Consider the following 13,556-nt stretch of genomic DNA (forward strand, 5'->3'; position numbering starts at 1 on the left):
ACAGGAGGAAAATGATTAATTTTCGTGCAACTCTGAAATTTGTAATTTTCCATATTCGTTTTAATCAACTACTCATAACGAAAAGATCTGATTATAATCTCTCGCTCTCTTCCTTCGTAATCATTTAAAAATTTGAACATTTTCTTGTAAAATAATTGATCAATACAGTAAATGTAGAAAAAAAAACATGCATACTTTTGTGTTAAAAAATACTATGTAGATTCTCAATAAATGAATGCCTGTTTCAGAAATAATGTTAAAAGGAGATAAAAGAGAAATGCGTTTAGTTATTATAAGTGAATTCAAGAAAATTTTATTATAGACCTGTTTTATATGTCTTTTCTTTAAAACAGTCCAATTCTTAGAAATATTCTACTTCTAAGGTCTGAGAAAGATTCAGCAAGTTATTTGTTTCCGTCATGCATAAGTAATTCTTATAGCTCGATAGTTAACTAGAGCAGTTGGTAGAAGTTGTCATAAGTAATTTGTAATTGGAAACAAAGTTTTAATTTTTTATGGAATATTTACAACATCAGATAATTTTTCTTCTTTAGCACACTGAATATAAAAAAAACTTCTGTTTAAAACACTGTGATCGGTTCAGAAAAAAAATTTCACCAATAGTAAAGAGCCACAGCACGTCGCCAGAACTGAAACTTTATGGTGCTCTGGACAAAATATTTTGCGGGTCCTTTAAATAATCTCGTTATGGGGGAGTCATAGTAAGATTAGATTTTCGTCTAAATATGAAAAAATCAGTTAACAATTTTTTTTTATTTATTTCTAAGAAGGAACAACTTTTTCATAAATAAATTCAATACTATCCTTTAATTTTTTATCAATGCTGTATCAGGTGAGGAAATTTTAAAAGTGTTTATGAACCACGTTGAAAAATTAATCCAAAAATGCACTGTATATAATACATTGTCCTTGAATTCTTTAAAGTTTCCTTGATGAAAGGTGGCATAAGTTTTATTACAAATTTTTCAATTATGTTTTATTCTTCTAAAATATTTTACAAAATACTTATATATATGTCTAAAAAGGATAAGGCATAACTTCGCCATGTTTTCTTTTTTTTGCTGCTTTAATCACTTCGATTTTCACCTTAGAGTTCAAAATAAAATTTAAAAAAAAATATTACAAGACCAATTTTTTGGAAAGGAATGCTGTATTTTTAAAATTTTTTTTTGGTCTTCTTTATTTAATTTCCTAACATTTCCCTGATTTTTATTATTTTTTTTCAGATACATAAAATTCCCAGTTCTTTTTGGCCACAATGATTACAATTTTTCATAATTTCTACAGTTCCCCCATTTATTTTATGTTATGGCGTTATTGTCATTTATTACTACAGATTTTCACATAGCCTTTAAAATCTGAGTGTTTCAATATCACATTATAGCCTACCGCTAATTTCGAGCCACGCATTTGAATGATCACTTGTAGTCCTGCTCGATTGGCGACGATTCTACCTTGACGCCACCGTGTCGATCGCTTTTTCGGCAGCTATTGCAACAATATATACTACAGTAGATAGTATTTTTCTTAAAAAAATCTCTATGTTTGAATATGTCATCATAACGTAATGTACCAGGAATTTTAAATCACGCACTCGATTAGCGACGATTCCACCGTAACATCATGTGGCTTTGTCGATCGCTTTTTTGGCAACTGCTGCTACAGATTAACAGGTCCCGCGTAAGACATGGGTCCTAATAGATCACCCAAGTCAAGCATCAGTCAGTGAACGAGTGGGTGACCACTTTGATCAGACTATAAAGGGACCAAGTGTGTGTGGTATTGGGCCTCGTTAAACTGTTCTACCATTAAGTGCTAGACTTTGAGAGCAGGTCAAGCTACTAAAGCGGGGAAGCCATCCCCTCTGCAGAGGATCAAAATTGCGATGTCACGTCTACGGACAGGGTGCGTAGCCAAATTATTCAACAAAAAATAAGCAAGCACCTTTTAAGCACTCAAAAAATAGTTTAAGTACTTGCACTTTTTAAAAACGCTACGCACCCTGTATGGATTATCCTCGACCATCAACAACAGCCCAAAGTGCAGCTCTATAACTACATATTAACAGATGTCTCTCCAAAATCTCGATATTTTAATGTGCTATTAAAATGTACCGCGAATTTCGAATATCTCATTTGAATAATAACATGCAATGCACTCGAATAGCGACAATAACACTGTTCACAATGTGATTTTGACGATCGCTTTTCTTGGCAAATATTGTTACAAATTTCCAGTTTTTTTTTTTTTAAATTCTCAGCGTTTTAAGACAGTTTAACGTATCGCGAAATGTCGAATCCTGCAATTAAATAATCCCTTTTTTAAAGCATTCGACTATAGACGATTCCACAATGAATTTTGCGAACAGCTTTCTCAGCAGTTATTACTTCAGATTTTCAAATAATTTTTAAAATCTCTGTTTCATTCCGATATTATTTTGTCCGACAAATTATACATCTTATTTCGCGATTCTATAATTTAGACTTCTTGGAAATCTATTCCCTTTAGAAGCCATGCTTAAATTATAATCTAATATCGCAGTTATAGATCTAATAAGCTTAAGAATTAAAGCTAATAAGCTTTATAATCAGAACTACTACTGATTATAACTTAACATCATCAACTACTTCCGATTATAACTTGAGCATATTAGAATAGTTATCTAATATGCTTAAGTTATAATCATAAAAAGTTGATGATGATGTGAAAGTGTAATATTTTTAATACAGAAAATAAATCTGATAAAAAAAAATTCTAAATTTTGAAATCAAATTTTTGTAAAAAAAATTATTTTAATATCATATCATGGTACTTTTCATTTGCCAGTGACGCATTTGTCAAGTTTGTCTACCCCTTAGGATGGCCCTGCATACAGCAAATTTTCCAGTATAAAGACTTGCAGACAAAGACAGATTTAACAAGTCAAATATTTTTTTACTTGGCGATAATTTTTTTTACCCTCTCACCTTCTGGAGCTACTTCAGTGTTGTACTGGACTGCAAGACGCCTTATATCTGAGAAGACGATGGCGGGGGTAATTTAAAAAAATATATATATATATTTAGATTTTCTACATTAGAATTTGTTAAAATGTCTCAAATCTGCAAAAATATTTTTAAAATTAATGATATTTGATTATTATTGTTTGAATATATATCAACATTTATTCCAAGTTCTAGAAATCATCCATATTTCCAAAATCCATATTTTTTTCTTACATGCCAATTGTTCATTTAATTGTATGTGTATCAGTAATGCTAAAATCTTCAGCTTTTAAAGTTTCTGTCAGTAATTTGACTTTTACCATAGAAATTTTTTTTAACATAATATGGATTTTAAAATCAAATGCCACAATTTTTCTTTGTAAAAAATAAATTAGGAAATATTTTTTCAAATTCGGGTATAATGTCACTTGTTCGATTCTAGAGAACTTACAAAAATCTAGAGAACTTAATAAAAATTTCATAAAGTAACAAACTTGCTTTTACAAATTTGAATTGAGCTGACCGCCAGGCTAATCATAGATTTTTTAATAACTGCCGTAAAAATGCTTATAAATGAAGCTGATGTGTGTCAGCATAGTTGGGAACTGAGCTTTTCAAAGAATGGTTACTTAAATATCATTATCATGAAGAACATCGCTATTTCAAAAGGACCATAAAAACAAAAAAAAACTGCCGAGAAAACAGTTGAAAAACAGTGTGGATGAACAATGAAATAGTCTCGAATAAAGAGCGTCAAAAAGTAATAACTTAAATTAGAAATTCAGGTATTGCAAAAATGTCACATTAATAGAGATTTGAAAAATCATGTAGAAATCACCCAAAAAGATTAACAATTGCCGAAAAATGACAGATTATTTAAATTCAAACTTAGAATATTGCAATAACATTGTATTAGCAACATTGGAATTTGGAAAACCATATAAAAAGGATCACAAAAACGAAAAATAACTTCCGAGAAAACAATCAGAAAACAACATGTATTAATAATTGAATAACGTGGACTAATAATGTAATATAGAATCAAATATAAAGCAAAAGTGAATGAATAGTTTCAACTTGAGTGAATAATATCAACTAAAAACTCATGTGTGGTAATAATACAGTTTTCAAGATATAAGAATTTGAAAAACCTCTTGGAAAGGAGCTAAAAATCAAAAACAAGACCTATAGAGGTGACTAGCAATTTTTGCTACTGCATACTTCTCCAACTAGCTTTTGATTTTTTAACTAACAATTTTCTGCTAGTCCACGAAATCGCGCCCTTCTCATAGTATATACTTTATAACTTATGAAGAACTACTAAGTTGCATACAAAATTTTTGGTTGGTTAATAAATTAAAAAGAATTTACTACAAAAATATTTTATTACCAAACTATACATAACTTATATTATTACTTATTTAAATAAAAATATTTGAAGAAACATTTTAAATTTGGTCTGCAGAAAGTCCACAGTGATTTAAACACACACAGCGATGAAACCTTAAAAACAAAGTTTTGAAATAAATATAAGATTACCTTTTTGTCTATGAGAAAATTTTATAATTGAATCAAAACAAATAAGTTAAATTATAATTATATTCCATTGGAACATAAAACAAATTAAGTCAGAGGAAAGATATTTAAAGGAGAAAAAAATTCAACCTATACAGTAAAAATGAGAATGTTACATATAGGGGTATAAAGCATTCCAAATTAATATTTCACTAAGAAAAAATCAACTAACAAACAGAATTAAATGCTAAATTTTCAAAGCACAATTAAAGCAGAATTACAAAAATTAACATGAGAGATATAACTGAAAGACTACTTCCGCGATTATTAATAAACTAACCAGTAATTAATAAAAATACTTTGTGGTTTCAAGCAACAAACTACTTTTCATACCTTTAATTTCGTCATGATGAATGATTAACCCTAATATTGATTCATGCAACATATATTTTTCTCAAAACATTGATTTGTGACTCTTAGCATGTATAAATATATTTTTGACAATGACCTAAAAAACATATATTAAGAGTTGAGTTACATAATATTGCCAAGTTAAAGTTCATTTTCGAAAATTCTTACACATTTACATAGTCTTGGGACGAACTGTTTATAAATCTTTTCACTAAATTCTAAATGGCTTATAATATTCATTCATTGATAAATTGAAAAATCTTTTAGATATATATAAATAAATTAGAAAGCATTTCAATTTTGAAATCAAAAGTTTACACAGTAATAAATTATAATTCCAAGAAAAATTGTAAGAAATGCAAATGCTCCCAGCTGACGTAATGAATATTCTTTACGAGTTTTAAAAGTTTCTGTTTGTTTCTTTCTTCTCTTCTTTTTTCCATCTGTTTTTCTTAGAAATTCTTTGAGTTCATTTTCTTGTTGTCGTTTTCTTTCTGCATCAATTTCACTTGCTTTTTTCATCTCTGATTCTTTTATTAAATTTTGATATTCAAAGCATTCTTGGTCACAAATTATTTTTGATTCATTATTTATGAGAGAAGAGCAAATAACTTCTTTCTTTATTCGTTTACATGGACATCGAAGTGAGACTTTTTTCTTACAGTTCTCTCTGCTTGCACATTCACCAGCATGACAGGATAAAATGCAACGATGGCTACATGACATCTAACAAAAAAAAATATAGTCAATTAAAATACATTCATGAGGCTAGAGATTAAAAAAATTATATAGGAGTTTTATAAATGAGTCACACACTTTGTGCATCTTTTACAAAACACATTTATTTATAGATATATATAACCACTATCCATTCAACTCAGTGAAATTAGTGATTATTTTTTAATTCCAAATGGTAGTCGGAGGGACAGGACAACCTGGTTGGTAGGGCACTGGGACCATGTCCAAGAGGCCATGAGTTCGATCCCCACCGGCCAAAGATAAAAAAAAGGTATAGAAAATGGTGACTGATGCACGTTGAATCTGTCGAGTCACAAAGTCCTCAATGTTCCCATAACAAATCATACCTCTGGGGGTACAGATTCAGGAGTTTCCTTGTCTTCAGGATTGGTTCAAAGTTTACATGACTACGGAGTTGAACATTAGTAGTTGTAAACCCAAAATTAGGTCGGCTGTTCAACGACGGTTATAATTATAATAAAAAATGCTAGTTGGAAGGGTAGTATTTAAAAGATATTCTATTTAGAATATCTATATTCTAGATATTCTATATTTTTTTGGCTCAAAACATTAAGCAGTGACTAAAATGTTTTTTTTTAATTATCTTTGTCTAAAATACATGTGGTTAGAACTGACAGGATTTTGAGAACAGTGAATATAAGATCTTTCTTGATAATAGGAGTGGCTATAGGTAAAGTGTCAAGACCATTGTGTTCTAACCTAAAGAGGTTGCTAATACCTAGAGATTCACAAGGTGTTGGAAAGAGATTTGCACAAATAATATTGTAATGTAAGAATCATAACTGTTTAAAAATTACAAAGTAAAAAGTTTACACACATGCATTCACTTCAATTTCTTAATAAATTTAAAAAAAAGTTGAATTTTCTTGTCTTTGATTTGCATTGCTCCATATTCAATATTCTTGAGCTATAAAAGCTAGCATTCTAACCTGCATTAAAATTGTTAATACAAGGTGCTAAATATCACCTTTTTTAGTGTGCATGGAACATTTTATGCTATGCTAAAAGTTATTAACCTTTGGAACAATGTCTGCTGATAAATGAGTGTTAATATTTAAACATTGAATTTATATTTAACAGAATTGGATGGCTTGGGCAATTAATTTTATACTAATTTTCTTTAAGATAACATCTTAATTTCGTAAATGTTTGTACTAAGATATTTTATAATTATGTTTTCACTTCTTTTATAAATTACTGTGGAGCATAAAAAAGTGAGCTCAACAAAACTTTATTTTCTTATCTGTTTCTGTTGATAACACAAGGATGCAAAAACTTTTGGAATTTTAAAAAGGAAGGGAGAGAAAAATTAACATATTTAGCCCACATTTTAGAGGTCAAAATGAAAAGGGTGTGAGTAAGAAAAGAAAATTGTAATCCATGCTGTGTTACATATGCAGTTTGTTTCTCTTTTCATTATATTCACATTATACAGTATCTAAACTAATTTATTTAAAAACTAAAAGTAGAGCATTTCTTACCTTTTTACAAGTATAAAATTTATATAAATACTATTGAAAAATGTAAAGTACAGTGCACAAAAAAATCCAGAAAAAATGGTACCAATAGTTTGGGTTTGGAAAGAGGTAGAAAATTTGGATCCCTTAATATTAATTTTACTTTATGCATAGCTCAAGAGTTTAAGTGAAATGAATTTTTTTTTGCACAGAGATATAAAATTTGTTGAGCCAAAAATAATTCTATGCAAAAAATAATTTGTAATTATTTTTATTTAATAATAGTCAAAAAATTTTGCTAGGTATACAAATTTTTAAATCAAAAAACAAAATTTGAATGTAATCAGTCAAATAGTTCCTAAGAAATGGAATTGTACAAAATAGTATATTTAAAAAAATCATTAATTAAAATTAAATTTCTCGGGAATTATTTGATCTCTTAGGTACAAATGTTGCATTTTGTCTTATTCGTTAAAATAATGTAAAAATTTATCAATTTAAAATTATTGTGACAATTATTAAAAAAAATATAACAAATAATAAATAAGTTAAACTCAGTGGTGCAACAGCCCATAGAGAGGCAAGGCCTATTGTGCCAATTTTCAGTTTTCTTGACCTTAGGCACTGGGGTGCAGGAGCAGATGTTTCGGTTGGGTGGTCAACCGAACGCAGAACCCCCAGTGTTTCATCCCCAAACATGTTTGGTACTCCATTTTATCAACCAACTGAAGGGATGAAAGGCTGAGTCAACCTTTACCGGTCCTAGGATCGAACCCAAGACCTGTAGAGTGCGAAGCGCTACCACTCAGCCCCCCTGCTTCAAATAAAAATAATTATTAAAAATTATTTTTTGAGTGGAATTATCTTTGGCTAAACAAATTACATAATTGCATGCAAAAGATTTTTAATTTGCTTAAAAAGTTCTCGAGATATAGCGAAATACACAAAAGTATAATCAACATAAAGGAGTTCAAACTTTTGACCACTTTACTAACCAACAATTTGGAGCACATTTTCAAAATTGTTCCTGCCCCCCATAATTTGAGGGTCACATATCTAAATCCACTGTTTTTTCAGAGAAAGTATGCTTTGGGGTCTGATATTTTAACTTGAAATATTGTCTGAGCTAATTAATTAGCATATTGAATGTACATGGATATAAAGCTTAGTGGGCAGCGATAGCTAACAGTGGCTTCAGTTTTTGACATTCACACATTATCCACAAAAAGTAGTGAACAAAGTTTAAGAATTTATCACAATGAGAATTCAAAACTCTCAAAATTTAGTTTCTTCAGTTTTGTATATCCAGAAATTATTTTTAAAGGGACAAACAACTATGTACCAAAGACTATTAATTTTGCAGTTGATACATGAAAATTAGTCCTTTGTGTGAAGATGATTAATTTTTAAGTTGTATTAAAAAACTTTGAAGCTTAGAGGCGAATATTTTTCTGTAATATATCTTAGAAAATTAAACAAATATCTCTGTTGAAAATTACTTTTTTTCTACAGCGAAAGTTTTGATTGGAAGATTAAATAACATTAAAATTATTTCCTATAAAATGAAATGTTCAGTTTTTTTTAAAAAAAACAAGTTTTTGCCATTATCTGAACTTCTCAGATGTTTATCTTTTAAATTTTAAACATTTTTGAAAGAAAGTTGCAATTAAGTTAGAATTTATGCGCAATCAGTTCACTTTTTCCATGTGCCTGTTTCAATAACACATTAATTTCAACCATAAAACATAACAAGTTGCCATGTTTAGACACAATGCTATTTGTAATGCATATTATTTAACTTTTAATTAAATGTCATTAATTTATAGTTTTAGACATTTCACAACTAAAAATTTTGTAACATTACTTAAATAAATGAAAAAATTTCTTAACTATTGTTACATTTTTTTCCAATTCAAACGAATTGATTTTGATCAATCTATCACTGAATTTTATTACTCTATGTTGGTATAGAACAATAACATTTTCATGGCCTTATACATTTTTGTTGTCTATGCATTTAAGGCAAAGAAGCACTTCTTGTTTTCCAGTGGCGCCATCTATAGCCGAGCATTAGTCTTCTGCCACACACATATGTCACAACTCATTTATAGGGCAGACCCATTCATCCATTCTTTCACCCACACATTGTAATTTTGACTTGAACCAGATAATGATCAATCTCCAATTCAGTACTACCATAGGTATCATGGCCTAAACATTATATATACATTTACAAACAGTGAATACCTTATAATAAATTTCTTTACCTGCTTAGGACAACGGTTTAAGCAACTTAGCATACTGATGCATTCATTTTCATTTTTTGAACTCCATTCATCACATAAAACATAAAGCTGAGTCATCTGACAATGGCATTTCATTTTTATGCGTTGGTTACAAGGTTTGCATTGACCTGGATGGCAAGGGAGTAAACATGGATGAATGCACTTTCTTGGCTTCTGGCAGATTTCAGAGCAACTCTCACAATTATCACTTTCCTACAAGAAATAAGAAATTGTTTCATACTATTAGGGTAACATTTTAATTACATTCAATACATTCTGTTTTATAATAACCAATTTTATGCTACATGAAAAGTCACTTTTCTACATTGTTTTCATAGATATTTGACATTGAAGGTGAACAGCTTACTAACACCTTCCTCAAATAAAAATATTGAGAGTGATAACAGCCATTTGTTTACAACTTTTTGTGAGTTTTTATCAGTCTGAAAGTGCTGACTTTTCATAGTCAATCGTTACATGCTAAAGCAAATTGTAGTCTGGCATACAATAAACATAAGCAGTGGAATGCACTTTCTTGGCTTCTGGCAGATTTCAGAGCAACTCTCACAATTATCACAAATTGTAGTCTGGCTAAAGCAAATTGTAGTCTGGCATACAATAAACATAAGCAGTGGAAAACTGTCTTAAGCAGTACAATTCTTGAATTTTAGGAAATTCATCAAAAAACAGGGATTGAATAAAGCATCTTTTCCTTCTAATTTGATTGCTAACTTGTCTTATCAAAACAACATTAAAAGCAGATAAAAGCCAGTTATATTTTGCACACTTGTTCTAGCCTAAGCAAATGCTTATAGTACTTCACTATAAATCTGAGTATATATATATTACAGATTGAATCTCACAATCTATGGATTCTACAAACGTCTTAAATCTTTGAAGTGATTAAAAGAAACTGAAAACATAAAATAAATAATTTATAACCAAGAGAGAGGAAAGACAAGGGCAAGGAAAACTACTCTGCATGCTCGGATAGCTCCCAGAAAACAGAATTTAAGGGGATGTTAGATCTTATCCTTAGTAAAGTATAAATATGTAGACATTTTATGCATAAAAAGTGCATGTCTATCGGCAGGTTTCATTCTCTGAATATTTTTCTTTAAAAAGATATTAGAATGATCTATAAAATTAGTGATCAAAAAAGTTAATGTGAACTAGAATTTTAAAATAAAGTTTGTATGAAATATTTTAAAATTATGTAGCATGGTAATAAAATAGATTTTAATGCTTGTGAACTTGAAACTTTAAAGCTTCTTGCTCAAATACATAAATTTAGTGCAAAATTATGTCAATCCATGATAAAGCTAATATAGAAATTGATTTCAATTATTGCTTGTTCACAGCAACTCATTATGAGAGAAATTTGTTTTTATCAATGCACATAAAGTTTGTTTATCTTTGATGCACATATATTCAGTATTAAGCAGGCATACATGTTTATACTAGCTTGTATACTTTGGATATTTTTAAAAATATTTTATATTCTATAAAATATTTTTCGAAGCAAGCTTTGCTTTCAAGTTTTATAAGGTGGATTTCGTGTTTGAAGAAGTATATCCACATCATGGACTTTAGTCTTTTCTAAGTTATAAGTTTTCAACTACATATCATGAAACAGTGTTGTCAGAATTACCTTGTTTGGAAGAGGTTGTTGGGAGTTCGGTAGTTGAACCAGAAATGGAAATGACTTCTAAATATTACTTTAAAGGGTAAATGTTGACTTATTATTCACTGAAAAATGTCTCTCATTGGTTGAAATTAGCTCAAAATTTGTTTAACAATTAATTGCAAGTTCAACTGAATTGGAATAATTTTAAGTTATAAAATAATAACAAAAGAATTGGTTACAAAAATTATAGCATATTCATGCCAAATATAGAATTGTTATAAAAAAAACAATAGTGTTGGGTATACATTAAATCTTTTTTTCAATTTTAGAAATGTAAGTTTTGAATTTAGTAGAATTTTTTTGTTCAACTTGATTTTGTAAACTGTCAGAGTACAATAATTTCATTTGTAAAGCTGGATTGAAAAAAGTGCTATATTGTATTTTTTTGTAAAGCAAGTTAGGGCATTCACTTGAATAGTTTGTACAAAGTTAATGCTTCTTTATAGAAGTTTTGTTACTAAAGATGTACTTGTAAAAAATTATTGGTTAAATTTTTTCCACACCCTGTAAATAGTTCAGCGAGCTTGAGAACAACAAATTCATTAAGTGGTAAAGCTGAAGGTGTGATCTAATTTTTTCTAAAATACGGGAATCTATTCACAATAAATTAACTCTCAACATCTGATGCCTTCCAGAATTTACTTCCAAGCTTATCAGGTTTGTTGGGCAGATATTATGTAAATCTGTATCTTGCTTTTGTTGCAAATAACTGTTTATCAACAGTAATATTTGCACAAGGTATGTAGCTGTTTTGGTTTTTTCTATAAATGTATTCCATACTTCAAACATGAGAACAAATTTTTAAGTCTGCTAATGTTCTACTCAGTTCACTTCTATCAAAGTGAATAAATCGCATAATTTCTGTAAAACAATTTCTGCTTGCTGTTAGTGAAAAGAATGCAGGGCTCCATTTCTTATTCTATAAATATGAAATGTTCTAAAATCTTGTTTTAGAAGCACCATGTGCATATAATATTGCGTTAAAAACACATAAATCTGATGCAGTTAGACTACATTCAGATCTTAAACCTCGACGTGCTTCTGATTCTGTGCACATTTTCACACAATTCAAAATAAACTGGTCAAGTTTTCAACAAAAATGCATTCCTATCTTTATCCTTCAGAAAATTGTGCATAAAGTATACTGTTGATCCTGATATTTCTCTTTAAATAGTATGAAATGAGGATCTTCCAGTTCCAAAACCATGTTAAATCTTTTGCTAAACAGTTCAATCAATTGAAGTTTCAATATTCTGTTCATTCTCTTCATATTTGTCTTTGGAACTAGATAAGAATGTAATTTTTGTCCCCTGCCTATTTATTTCCAAAATGTCTTCTTTAATATCCATGTTGAATGACTAACAGTCAGTATCCAATAGATCACATATATCACCTTGTGCCATGTGTTACCTTGCATTAAAAGTTGTCATTTGACCACCCTGTTAGTTTTATTGTTAAATAAAATGAAGTCATTATTTAAAAATAGCAAATAAAAATACATAAACAATGCTTGGGTAAAAAAGAATATGGCAAACAAAATAAATTAAAGTTACTTCAAAGTTAGTCCTATCTTTCACATCATGGCATTCAAGTTTACAACGATGATTTCCACAAGTCAAAGCCCGGTCACAAAGTTTTCCACATGACACTGACTTAGCATTATAGCAAGGAATAAAAGTATTCTAAAAACAAACACAAAATAAGTTTAATAATATAATTTTAGAAAAACACATTGCAACTTCTTTTAATCAAGCAGAAATGTTAAAGCAAGATATCAGAATATGTTTTGCTTTTATTGGACAAAAGTAGAGGAAAACCTCTATTTTTGTCCTAATAAAAACATTCAGTTTTAACACGTTGCTCATAAGATTTTATGTACACTCTGAATAGTACTGACCTGTTATTTTTTTCTTCCAAAAACGGGTTAGTTTTTTCATTGATGTTTTTATTTTAAATTGGTAACTGACTTATATGCTTTTAAAAAGATAAAATTTTCTTAAAACTTTTTATTTATAAATTAGAATATGAAACTTTTTAAATTAAAACTTTAAACTCAACTCATTCATGCCACACAATGATAATTATGCTATTGAAACTCAATTATACTATTGAAACAAACAATATTTCAGGTGAATACATTCAGGGGTTGTGATCTTTTTTTTCTTTTTTTTTTTTGGTGATTTTACAAAAAATTAAAATCAGCACAATATTCCTAGATAAATTTTAATACTCACACTAGTTTTAAAGAATTGATAATCAAAATAATAAATAAATAATCAACACGAAGAAAAATATGAGCAAATGTTACAAATACTTAAGTTTTTAAATAAAATTTATCAAAAACTATCTTTCAGAATATTTATATCACTTTAAAGAATAGTTTATTAATGCCATTCTTTAATTATAATTCAATTGAAAAACTATTTATGCTCTATTT

The 13,556-nt window shown here is 28.9% G+C and overlaps 1 protein-coding gene across 3 annotated transcripts in view; it reads right to left on the reverse strand.

The window, feature by feature from the left end:
• Nucleotides 1-4,371: 4,371 nt before the first annotated feature.
• The window catches only part of LOC107450156 (NF-X1-type zinc finger protein NFXL1), an 82,042-nt gene continuing 72,857 nt past the window's right edge, over nucleotides 4,372-13,556 (reverse strand). For all 3 annotated transcript variants that reach the window (XM_016065894.4, XM_087154624.1, XM_016065893.4), the window contains exons 14-16: nucleotides 12,673-12,801; nucleotides 9,415-9,645; nucleotides 4,372-5,657 (exon numbers count right to left, since the gene is read on the reverse strand). In XM_016065894.4, coding sequence (XP_015921380.3) covers nucleotides 5,238-5,657; nucleotides 9,415-9,645; nucleotides 12,673-12,801 — 780 coding nt within the window. In that variant the 3' untranslated portion in view covers nucleotides 4,372-5,237. The remainder of the gene's footprint in view (nucleotides 5,658-9,414; nucleotides 9,646-12,672; nucleotides 12,802-13,556) is intronic.

The sequence above is a fragment of the Parasteatoda tepidariorum genome, chromosome 11 (assembly GCF_982258835.1).
Source record: "Parasteatoda tepidariorum strain Cologne lab strain chromosome 11, Ptep-v5.0, whole genome shotgun sequence".
Lineage (NCBI taxonomy): Eukaryota > Metazoa > Arthropoda > Arachnida > Araneae > Theridiidae > Parasteatoda > Parasteatoda tepidariorum.